Genomic DNA, 12,803 nt, shown 5'->3' on the forward strand with positions numbered 1-12,803 from the left:
TAGCGGTGGTGTTGTCAGGCCTGCAGCCAGGTTCCTTTGGGGATCCTTGGCCTGCCACACTTCTATCTACTATGCTGTTTCTGTAGTGGGGAAATCGGAGGGAGACAGTAAGCAGTAGGATGGGATGTAATCAAAATAAAATTCTTTTTAGATTGCCAAGGTCATCCTATGTCTTGGTACCTCTGCACCTGAGTCTTGCAGAGGGTACCTCTTGGTACCTCTGCACAATTTATTAAGAGAGCCATGTTTACTACCAGTTCTGTGGGTGTGGCTTGTTGGGCGTGGTGTGGCTTGTTGGGTGTGGCTTGTCCCAAAGGGGAGGAATCAGAGTCTAAAAGACTTTAGATGACAGTCATAATTGTACAACTGAAGCCTTCTGTCCTGCCTGCAGCCGGTTCCTTTTGGGATCTTTGGCCTGCCACACTAATATTCTATTCTACTATGCTGTTTCATTAGTTGGGGAATTGGGAGGGGGAATAGCAAAGAGTAGAATGTGATGTTGTCAAAATAAAATTCCTTTCTAGAATCCAAGGTCATCCTTTGTCTCTACACCTCTGCACCTGACCGGAACTGGGTGGGTGGAACTGCCAGCATGGCAGTGGAAGATTGGACCATGTGATGGACTTGTGGGTGTGGGGGCAAGATCTTGAACTTTCAACTGGATGGGGAAAACCAGGAAGCTTTCAGATTCGGATTTTCCCAGACGTGCCAACATGGCTCTCTCAATAAATTGGAACTTTGAACTCGATTTACTTTGGATGCTATTTGGAACCCTGACACTTGCATTTGGAGTGTTCCATATAGGTGTATTCCAACCTGGATTTACAATTTGGATTATAAATGTAATAAATAGTTTGCTGCCTCATTGTAGAGTCTTCCGTTGAAGCAATTCGAAAAATTGATATTTGCTGCCCAGATTAGCTAGTCCTTTACACAAGTGCAGATTAGATTTTCCTTCTGCCATTTGTAATTGGACTAATTTTTATCTTCAAAGATATTTGCAATTTAAATTATAAATCAATCAATGAATGTTACTTTCATTGATATTTCCTATAGGCTACATTTTAGCAAAGAAGGAAATTAATGATAATAAAGAGAACCTTTTCACCAAGAAAAGTTTGTATGGCTTTTTTCCTCCCTTTTTATTTCTTAGTGCCATTCAGTAATACATGTCACAATACAAGGTCCATTATCCTTAGCTAGCATCCTAATTGCGTAATAAAAACGTACGTACTCATGCAAGCTAGAAACGTCTAACATTCTTTGCCTCACTTTTGCAGAAGATACCAATTTCATATATGATTTTCTTTTCCATGCCACCAAACACATTGTCTAGACTTTGTGACATCAAGTAAATATGGAGTGAATCGATTATGATTGTAGACTGTTGTCTCAGTTGTTAGGGATGCTTGAAGGAAAGTTGAAGAGTATTCGGCGACTTCAGCTTGTCCAGAATGCAGCTGCGCGAGCGATTGTGGGTGCACCTCGGTTCACCCACGTAACACCTATCCTCCGCGAGCTGCACTGGCTACCTATTGGTCTCCGGATACGCTTCAAGGCGCTAGTCGTCACTTATAAAGCCCTTCATGGTATTGGACCTGAGTACTTGAGAGACCGCCTACTGCCAATTACCTCCACTAGACCAGTTAGATCCCACAGACTAGGCCTCCTCCGAATTCCATCCACCGGCCAGTGTCGACTGGCGATTACCCGGAGGAAAGCCTTCTCTGTGGCTGCTCCGGCCCTCTGGAACGAACTCCCCGTGGAGATTCGTACCCTCACCACTCTCCAGGCCTTCCGCATAGCCCTTAAAACCTGGCTGTTCCGACAGGCCTGGGGCTAAAGATTCGCTGCCCTCTATCTCGAATGGTATGATTGTTGTGCTTTTTAACCATGTATTGTTCTGTATTGTCATTAAACTGTTTGTATCCCCCCTTCCCTTTTTGAGCTGTGAGCCACCCTGAGTCCCCTCAGGGAAAAGGGCGGCATACAAATGAAATAAAACTCAAACTCAAACTCAAAGTTAAGATATTAAGAAGCTAATCTAGAAAGAACCACCCAGAAGCAAGATGGTTCTTTTATACTTTAATACTTTTTTCTTTAATACTTCCAGTTTCTTTATTTGGAAAATAACAGGGCTAGCAGTACACAGCATCTAGAAATGTCAACTCTTCAAACTGTTTTAATTCTTTGAGACCACTGAAGAGTCCTTTCGCTTCAGAAAGAAACCAAAAATATCTGAAATATAATGCCTTCAATATGTTGTTTCAGGAGATAGACGTTGCTCGAAGAAACATGTTACAGAAGACCTGGGTCTTAAAAAATGAGGTAGTTATTTGCATCGTTTTTACAACTCCAGTATTGCCAAGTAAAATCTTGCGTCAGATTACCAACTTCAAAACAAATCTTCATGGGATGTATACAGATTGGAATAGAGGACCTTGTTCAATAATTTATGTGGAAAATAAAGAGGAACTGGGGCTACAGAATGAGAGAAGCCCACCTAAACATTCTTACAGCCAACAACAAGCCCTTTATTTTTATGTGTCACTTTGTTTACCTTAAACCCAATTGATGCATATCTTCAGTGGAAGGATAAAACTACTAAATGCAAGGGGAGAAAAGGAGTACTAACGTAAAATATACACAGAACTTAATTCATTTTTAATCATCAATCATACCTTGTCAATACTATTGTTTAATGGAGACTTAATAGTTGTAGCTATAGCAAAATTATCCACAGCTCAATATTGATGGTAATGTACAACTGGTACGCTGCAGATTTTCCATGGTCAAGTATATGGATTGCATGAACTGGATACAACAACAAAGCATGTACTACATATTTTACCTTTTCTCCCAATTGAAGTTTTGAGGTTATGTTGGGTATTATTGGTTTCTCTTTCCCATGCAACGTTAATTGTCTATTGCTTCTTTCAGGGATTAAAGAAACATCTTCTCTATTACCAGAGGGCAAATAAAGAGAACCCACTGGGGTTCTGCCTTTATGAAGAACTTCCTGCCATTCGACTGAAATACCTGCAAGCAATAACTAGGAAAGAATGCAGCAAGGGAAACTCTGACTGACTAAACAGAGGAAGTGAGTGCCAGTGGGCAGAGATTTGGAAAAGTTGGGTTGGGTTCATGATCTCTGAGCACAAGAGGAAATTATCAGCACTTAACCTCAGCCTGGCCCAGTTGTGATAAACCATTTGGACTGTTTCATCTTTTCATCTAGTTAATGCTTTACTTTGGGGAGAAATAAAAATGAGAGTAAAAAATGTATATACTGAAATGAACAATAAATGATCTTTGATAAATAAAACATGGTGTAAATTTAATGTGTTGGCAGAGGAAGCCTGATATTTTGATGTTAAGTGATAGCTTAATGCCTAGTTTTGCATTTGATTGGTACAATGTGATACAGATGTCTGGGAAAGAGGAAACTGGCTCTCTGAAACTGCCCTGAAGGATACTGTCAGATTCTGCAGCTGTTTCTGAGCAAGACTTCTCAGGAAAAACCACATTAGAAGTTTTCATCCCTGCTCTAAGCCACCTGCCCCTCCTTTCCTCCTGTCTTTTTGCATTAGCTGCTTTTGCTCTATTTTTATAACCTTATTATATTTAATAAAGTTATCTTTCACAGAACAGGATGCTTTGGCAGCTGCAACTATAGACCATATGAGAAAGGAAAAAAAAGAATGATTGGTTGGTTGGAAACATGCTGCAAAGAGTGAAGCATTAGTGAGCTGAATGAAGGCAGATTCCATATGGATAAGGGCAAGATAGCTTACGTAGAGTAATATCTGCAATCAGGTACATAAATCTGTTTTTATTAGTTCAAAATTAAAGACACAATGTGTGAGTGACTTCTCCATCTGATTACACTTCTAGTGTATGGTTTGTTAGAAGAAAATCATACATATATATAAGTTTGTCCAAAATTGTTTCACAGAAAAAAGTTTATTAATGCCCAAATTTACATACGAAATATCCAGACATAAAAGTGCTATCCACTTGCACCAGAGAGAAGATATTATGCGTGCTGTTGAAGAGATGATCAAGACTTTTGACTTTTCCTTTCACAGCCAAAAACAATTCTCTCAAGAGTGTAACCTCTTTAAAGAGGCAAGTTGTTTTGATGCAATTTCTTCTGGAATGAACATGCTATGTGGCACATTCTCCATGCAGGTAGGTGTCAGCATTCCAAATATGCAGAATTAAATCAAGAGTCCAAGGCAGATCTATCCTTAAAGTTCCAATATAATAACACAGACATGTTGGCACATCTTTGGAAATCCCAATTCTGAAAACTTCCTGGGATTCCACCCAGTTGAAAGTTTATGATCTTATCCCCACACCCATAAATCCATCACATGGTCCAATCTTCTTCAGCCATGCTGGCATCTCCACCCAGCTGGTTCCGGTCAGGTGTAGAGGTGCAGAGATAAATGATGACCTTGGGCTTCTAGAAAAGAATGACAACAACACATTCCACAATTCTACTCCTTTCTATTCCCCCTTGCTAATTACTACACTAATGAAACAGCATAATGAAATGTTAGAAAGTGTGGCAGGCCAAAGATCCTAAAAGGAACATAACTACAGGCCTGACAGGAGGATCACAGAGGAGAATGTGTGTCTATGGACACACATCCTAATGTGAGCCCATGGTAACGAACTTTGGCCATTTCATACATGCAATCTTTCGCAGTGTTGCTTGTGTACTATACATCTTTAGGACAAACATTCTGCTGTCCATAGTTCCCTCTTCTAAACACTGTAGGAAAATAGGTAGAAACTAGAATAAGCAATTAAATATATTTTGCAAAGGAGTGTTTATTCTGCTTTTTTTAACCTAAAATACGCTTATTTTGTTAGCAAGATCCATCAGATTGCCTCTCGAATGTTAAAGTAAATCTTTCAAGTTACATCCCAACTGTTAAACATTTTGGAAAATGGACCTCTTTCCCCACCACAGGATTTAAGAAATTGGGCTGGGTTCAAATATCATAATTTAAACAACTGGCCACTGAAAGAATTTATAATCAAATGTTTTGTTGTGCATTCTCCTTGTATATCACTAGGGGGTGATGTTCAATAAAATATCAGTAAATTTTTTTTACCACAGAACAATGAGAAAATAAAATATGTGCACCCTTCTGATAAAGTTAGCATTTTTAAAAAAGATGTCAACCTTTTTGTTCTATGTATTGGAATCTGATTGTTAGACATTAATCCAGTTCTTATTATAGCACAATGATTATTTCTATTTTGAAAAAGATCAAGGCAATAATAATCTTCATATAAGTGATAAAATGGTCTTTTATTTGGCATGTGATTTTAATTGGGTTATATGAACAATTGTAAGGTGATATGAATAAGTTATGCTAGTACATTGCTTTGAGTTTTGTTTCAGTAACCTAATAGGTCAGTTTTCTTTTCTGATCAGAATAGCTCAATTGCACAATTTCACAGCTGATAAATGGAATGCTAGTTTGCTGGACAATCTTCCTGATGTTTTTTCATAAAGCGTTTAAGGTTTTAAATGAGAAGCAGCTTCATCCTCAGACATTCATTCCCTGTTTTCTCTTTAGTGATATTTTATTTGTGACCACTGATAAACAAGTGTGATTTCCTGAAGCTAATGCTTTTTTTCCTCTTTCAGATAACTTTTGCTATCTATGTTCGACACATTTATTATCTGTAAAAGGAAAGAAATGTGTAACTTTTGTATCTTCTGTTGCTGATACTTTTTATACTCTTGTTTTGCTTTTTTGCAATGTAATTTAAATTGTTAATACATTTTGAAATCTGCGTATCCTGAGGGATTTTCCTGTGCTGCCTTGTTAAGGAGCAATATTGTTTAATTGTTTAAACAGATCATTTGATACAGAGATCCTTCTCTAGTTTTCTGCTTCTAAAGCAAGCAAGCTGCTGAGACTTGTCGCCAGTCTCAACTAACTGTCTTTAATTAACACAAGTCTTAAAATTGACAGCATATTGGTCTCGTCTATTTTTAAATATACATTCTACTTTATTGTCAACATCAAACAGGTGCTCTGCCACTTTACTTATTATTTTTGATATGCGTGAAACCAGGTTTCTTCAGTTACAGCAGAAGCAGTAGTGCCTCTCACTAAATTGAATTGGAGTTAAGGTAGGAAGAAATATTAAGAGACCTTTCCCTCTAGGTGAAACATACTAGATTTATTTCACTTAGAGCAGTGGTTTCCAACATTTTTTGGGCCATGCCCCACTTGAAAATCCTGCCCCCCCACCCCCGGTGACATATAATTCTTACTTTACTCAAAAAGTGAACTCTACTTACATAGAGGAAGCCTAAAAGGCCATTAACTCAGTTTAAACAAGATTCAAATTGTCCCCGTTAAAAATCAAATTGTCTCCCTGTGGGGCATGGGCCGCACGTTGGGAACCACTGGCCTAGAGGGAAAGGTCTCTTAATATTTCTTCCTACCTTAATACTAGATTTTTCACCTTGATAGATATAAGAATTTCTAAACCTTCCTTTTGTGTTGTGTTGTGTCAATATCCCATTATAAGCTCCTCAATTAAAAGTTTTAGAGACAATTATCAAATGACAGTTTAACAGAATGCCTATTACCGTGAACTCCCTGCAAAATTGATATTATAACTTGGAAAGGATGACCTGATCAAGGATGAATGATGGCCTTCATAACCTTTAGTAACATCGTTTTGGGCAGCCTTCACAATACATTTTTTTCCGTATTTCATTCAAGATTGGACAATTGTGACTTATCTCATTGATACATTCCATATGTTGTTTTGCAGCATCAACTTAGATGCATGATGGCGAACCTGTGACATGTATGCCCAAAGTGGCACAAAAAGCCATGTCGCCCAGCACACCTTGCCTGTTTGTCTTCTGGGTTTCTGGTACGCATGCACACATGACGATCAGCTGCCCTTCATGCATGTGGCAGCGCTGAAAACCGGTGTGTGCATGCACGCCGGCCAGCTAATGGTCAGGTGTGCATATGCGCCAGAACCGGATGTTCCGCTTTTCTAGAGTGCAATCACATTGTGTGTGTGGCAGTGCCGAAAACAGGTCTGTGCATGTGCGCCAGCCAGCTGATGGTTGGACATGCATACGTGCTAGAACTAGGAAGTCGGCTTTTCCGGAATGCGGCCCCGATGGGCGGGTGCGCGCGCAACATTTTTGGCCTTCGGTGTTGAAAAGATTCACCATCACTGACTTAAATAAAGGTAAACCGGTACCAGGCTACTATTCTAATTTCAAATTCTACAATTATAGCTGCCTTCCAAAAAAGTCGGAAGTCTTTGAAACTTCTCTCCTAGTTGTTTTCTAGCAATTGTTACCAAAACCGCCTGGTGAGCTTCCGCCTCAATATCCCATATAGTGAAAATGCTTTATTTTCTTTCCAGATTTGTTTTCCATATTTGTGCAAGCATTTCAACAGCTGTAAAAGCAAACAGAGTATATGCTACAGGTGTCAATGTGGGGGGGAAATGGTAATAGCTGAACTTAGACAAATGATGGACTATATTACTATTACAATAGTCATTATTTCTACACTTGTATTTCAGTGTTAATGTATGAATGCAAATTAGACACAAAATGGGGAAACATAAGAAGCTCTCCAATGGATGACAATGATATCTAGGTCCTGACTCTAGATAACTTCACTACCAATGAATTATCTTACAAATGACCATAATCAAACCAGATATAAGGAAAACTGCTGTTAAACAGCTATCAAAGTCAGAGCTTTTTTTAATGTAAAGTTGAGGCTGGAGTAAAGCAGGCTCTAAGAAATATTTCTGCCTTGAAGATCCTTTAGAGAGGCCATGGCAGCCCTGCTCTTGATCTCCAGGCAGCAATCACAATCACATCCTTAATTTGCAGTACCTACTTATATGTTATTTCAGCTTGCATTTTATCTTCTGTTAAATTTCCTGCTCCTGATTTAGTACGGCTCCCATCACACGCTCAGCTTTCCCTTCTTTTCTGTTATTGCTTTTGTTTGGTATACTAGCTGCCTCCCAGGTGAGTAACAATATTTCTGTCTGTTCTCTTGCTCTCCTGCTTGTCATGGTTCAACTGCACAGCATAAATAATTGTCTCTTAGTCTCATATTAAGAGCAGTCTGTAATGAATAATGTGTAAGTCATGCAGTCTATGGGAGTTGTGGGAATAATAAGGCAGTGCATTCGCTTTAATACATTTGGATGAGAGAAATCAAGGAAGGGAGGTCCAGTGAACTATGTTTTCCTCTGCTCACTAACAAAGACTCAGAAATGTTTTTTGTTTCAAGAATCTGAGCCAGTGGTGGGTTGCAGATGGTATGCCCTGGTATGGGTGTACTGGAGCCTGCCTGGAGCACCAGGTACCGTTCTGATACGGTGCTCCAGAGGGCCCATGCGCCTGCCCAAGCTCCTTACCTGTCCTTTAAGCCTTTGGTGCTTCCGTGCACGGACCTTGCACGTACAGTGCCTGCGCGACGCTCCACTGAGCTGGAGCTTCGCGGAAGCATCGCAGGCAGGTATGATACATGTGCGTGCCACACACGTCCATGTGAGTGATGCCGGGCCTGTTCCAACTGTACCGGTTGGAACAGGATCCGGAACCCATCAGTGATCTGAGCCTCCCCCCTGCAAGTCCCACTGTGCTATCTGATCATGGTGGGTGATGTTACTGAGAAGGATGAATGAAGAACATCAAGTAGTATCCCAGCAGGATCACCTAAGTAAGCAGACACCTATAGTGGGCACTAGCAATTTAAGGACGCACATGGTCACTTTAGTATCAGTTCATATTTTGCAGGAGAAGTCAATAGTAAACCATTCCTGATTTTTTAAATAAGAAAACCACATGGTGTTGTGGCCCAGCTGGAGCCATTGGAGCTGCCACCAGACTCCGACAGCGAGGGGCCCTATGAGTCGGCTCTGGAAGATGTGGAGGACCCTGGACAGAGTTCCGACTCTGAGCAGGGCGTAGAGAGGCTGGTTGGCCACCAGGAGGCGCCTGAGGCCTGGAGCAGCAGTGAGAGCCAAAGGGAGTGTGCTCCCGAAGTCAAGCCTTGGAGCAGTGGGGAGGAGACAAGGGAGTGTGATCCTGACATCATGCATTGGAGCAGTGGGGAGGAGACAAGCGAGTTGGTCCTGGATGCCCGCAATGGAGGGCTAATAGGCGTAAAGAACAGTTATGCAGTTACAGGAGATAATTGAACTCAGCTGGTGGTGATTAGGCTCCTCTCAAGACTATAAAAGGAATGGTTTTCCACAAGCTCTTCGTAGGAATCAACGTATTTACTAGAGCTGGACAAGCTATCGTGGCTGTCTTGGCAGGCTGGATTGCTGCCAAGATCTAGTCTATGCTGGATTGCTGCCAAGGTCTAGTCTGTGCTGGATTGCTGCCATGATCCAGTCTGTATGTTAATAAATCCTCGAAGTATCTTTGTCTCGGTGTGCTTTGGTGTATGAAGAGGGGGTCAGAACAGTTAGCAAATATAAAACAATGGATGATATGGTGCCAGATAATAGGCCTGTCAGGTGAATGGCCTCAGCATGCTAATGAGGAAGAGCTGAGGATCTTTTGGAGTACTAATAGCGTCCATGATGTGGCTAGATTAAGGTCTTTGCCATACAGGAAAAAAAAAATCCAAAGCTGCAAAGATAGAATTGCAGTAGGAACATGGAAGAGAAGACGCTGAAACAGAGAAAAGTTGAACACAGTGAAAATGAAATCAAATGACCAGAAATTGACATTTTACACATTAACAAATTGAGATTGGCTGGGCTCAGGAACTTTCAGTGAGAAGATCACACTGTTTATCACCCAGAACATGAAAAATAAAGGAACTATTGTTTTTATAGTTAGGTAAGAATATATCAAGAACAATACTTGGCTACAGTGGAATTGAGGATCAAATAACATAAACTAGACTTGATGGACTCTTTCATTCGAAAGTCATTCAAATTCATGTTCCAACCATCAACATAGAAGAGGAGGCTGATGAGTTATGATCAAATTCAATTTGAAATTGACAAAACCTGCAAGTGAAATGTGCTGCTTATGATTAGAAACTGGACTGCCAAAGCTGGAAACACGAAAGAGGGAAATGCAGCTGGAATATATGTTTTGGTAAACTGAAATGAAGATCAATTTCTGCCATTCCAAATGAATTCTTTGTAATTGATACTGTCTTCAAACTACCATCATGTCTCTAAATGGACATCATTAGACGGAATGTATAGAAATTAGATTAACTTCATTATAGCTAAAAGGGCATGGAGGAACTCCATTATAGTCAGTGCTGACTCTGGGACAAGATAAGGAGCTGCTCATATGCAAGTTACAAATTAAGCTGAAGAAGAAGAAAGACAGTTTCCATTATATGATCTTGAACATATACCCACCATTTTCAAGGAGAACTTTGGGAATTCCTTTGAAGTCCTAAATCTCAAAGGAATTATGGAATGAATTTAAGTCAGTAAGGATGAATGTGAAAAGAGATTCCCAAAAATGAAGAAAGAAAAGAAAGCAAATAGGAACAAACTGATGTTGACACCACACATTTCTTCTAAAATATTCCATTTTTTTTAAAAAAAAATAGAATTGATCTAAACTCAATGTAGGAGAAAGCAAAATTTACAGACTGACTTGTCTCTCATTCTAGCCATCAAAATGGTAATTTTGGCTGTAAATAATTAAAGGTTAAATACATGCTATCCAGTTACAAACACTGGCCATTTAGTATGTGATGGAATGCTTTTGCCTTTTGGATTAATGAAAATTTAATTCTGATGAAGATGAGTAACAGACCTTTACTTTAATAGTACGCCTAGAGTAAATACCTAGAGTGGGATTGTCTCAATGAGACAATCTTTCTGTGCAGTTATCTTAATATTAACATAGCCTCAAACCTCACATTCTCAATTACATTACTGTTGCAGTTGTTCATTGAATGAATTTAAATGAGCCACTCACTTTTGTTTTTTAATGGCGTATCTTCCCCTCATTGCTCAGATATTATACTAATTTAAGTTTGCATCATTACTCTATCAGCCAGTTATTCAGATTTAGATAATCTTACAAGTTCAAAACATGTTTATGATTTGTTCTTATTACAGTGATTTATGAATATTTTGTGAAAGAGCTTTTGTAATACTAGTAATAGGCTTGAAATCATCCTAACTAGTAAAATGGTCTACTCTCCCTCTATTCATTTTCTGCACCGGCTTTGGTGGAAAATCTTTGAAATCTTTCCAGTTCAGTTTTGACTTTATACAATTACCTCTTTTAAATAATGTGTAACTGAATATCATCCCCCACTTCCTGAAAGTATGATTGTTCATGGTGTGGTATTAGACAGAATTCTGGGAGTAGTTTCCCAGAAAACAGTATGGTGAGAGTATCCAAAATAAAATTCTCTGGCAAACAGTGAAAGCTTGTATACAGCCACTTGAGAGTGGCTCAATTTCTCAAAAGTTGAGAAAATTATGATTATTTTGCAAAAATGGTATTTACTTAGTTGTGAAGCAACTCACCTCAAACACCACAGAGAAGCAAAATTATAAACAGAAGCCAATATGGGTTTGTCAAAAACAGATCATGCCAGATATTGACAAATTATTTGACAAGGTGACAAAATTAGTGGACCAGGGAAATGCTATGGATATAATTTACTTAAACTTCAGTAATGCATTTGATAAAGTAGACCACAACCTACTACCTGATTGATAGAAAAATGTGGGTTAGGTAGCATCCCCACCAGATGAATTTGTAACTGTAACTGGCTGATCAAAAGCACTCAACGTGTAGTCCTTAATGGAACTGCATCTACATGGGGGAAATATGCAGTGGGGTACCACAAGGTTCTGTCTTAGGCCCAGTACTCTTCAATATCTTCATAAACAATTTAGACAAGGGGATAGAAAGGAAACTCATCAAATGTGCAGATGACACCAAGTTGGCAGGAATAGCCAACACTCCAGAAAATAGGCTCAAAAGTACTAACTGTAAGATGGATCTCGGCAGACTTGCACACTGAGCCCTATCTAACAAAATCAAATTCAATGGTGAAAAAAGTAAGATTCCACATTTAGGCAAGAAAAACCAACTGCACAGGTATAGAATAGGTGGTACCTGGCTGGATAATATTCAGGATCTTGGAGTCCTAGTGGAGAATCACTTAAATATGAGTCAGCTGTGTGGTGCAGCTGCCAATTCAGTCCTAGGCTGCATTAACACACAGAGAGAATCAAGATTACATGAAGTGTTAATACCACTTTATAATCCTTTGGTAAGACCACACTTGGAATATTGCATCAAGTTTCGGTCTCCATGATATAAAAAATGTTGAGACGCTAGAAGGAGTGCAGAGAACAGCAATGAAGATGATAAAAGACAGAAGGCTAAAACATGAAGAACAATTGCAGGAATTGGGTGTGTTTAGTTTAATGAAAAGAAGGATTGAGGTGATATGATAGCAGTGTTCCAATATCTAAGGGGCTGTCAGAAAGAAGAGGGAGTCAACCTGAAGGCAGAACAAGAAACAATGAACAATGAAACTAGCCAAGGAAAGAACCAATCTAAAGTTAAGGAGAAATTTCTCAGCAGTGAGAGCAATTAAGCAGTGGAACAGCTTGCCTTCAGAGGGTGTGGGTACTTCATCACTGGAAGCTTTAAGAAGAAATTGAACAAACTATTTGTCTGAAATGGTATAGGGTTTATTGCTTGAGTGCGGAATTGGACTAGAAGATCCCTTCCAACTCTGTTATTCCGATATTGTGTATTT

The 12,803-nt window shown here is 39.4% G+C and overlaps 1 protein-coding gene across 3 annotated transcripts in view; it reads left to right on the forward strand.

The window, feature by feature from the left end:
* The window catches only part of RPAP1 (RNA polymerase II associated protein 1), a 62,318-nt gene extending 58,999 nt beyond the window's left edge, over positions 1–3,319 (forward strand). For 2 of the 3 annotated variants that reach the window (XM_032229319.1, XM_032229333.1), the window contains 2 exons: positions 2,272–2,328; positions 2,941–3,319. In XM_032229319.1, coding sequence (XP_032085210.1) covers positions 2,272–2,328; positions 2,941–3,087 — 204 coding nt within the window. In that variant the 3' untranslated portion in view covers positions 3,088–3,319. The remainder of the gene's footprint in view (positions 1–2,271; positions 2,329–2,940) is intronic. The other variant, XM_032229325.1, reaches the window with a different exon arrangement.
* Positions 3,320–12,803: the final 9,484 nt, after the last annotated feature.

The sequence above is a fragment of the Thamnophis elegans genome, chromosome 1 (genome assembly GCF_009769535.1).
Source record: "Thamnophis elegans isolate rThaEle1 chromosome 1, rThaEle1.pri, whole genome shotgun sequence".
NCBI classification, from domain to species: domain Eukaryota; kingdom Metazoa; phylum Chordata; class Lepidosauria; order Squamata; family Colubridae; genus Thamnophis; species Thamnophis elegans.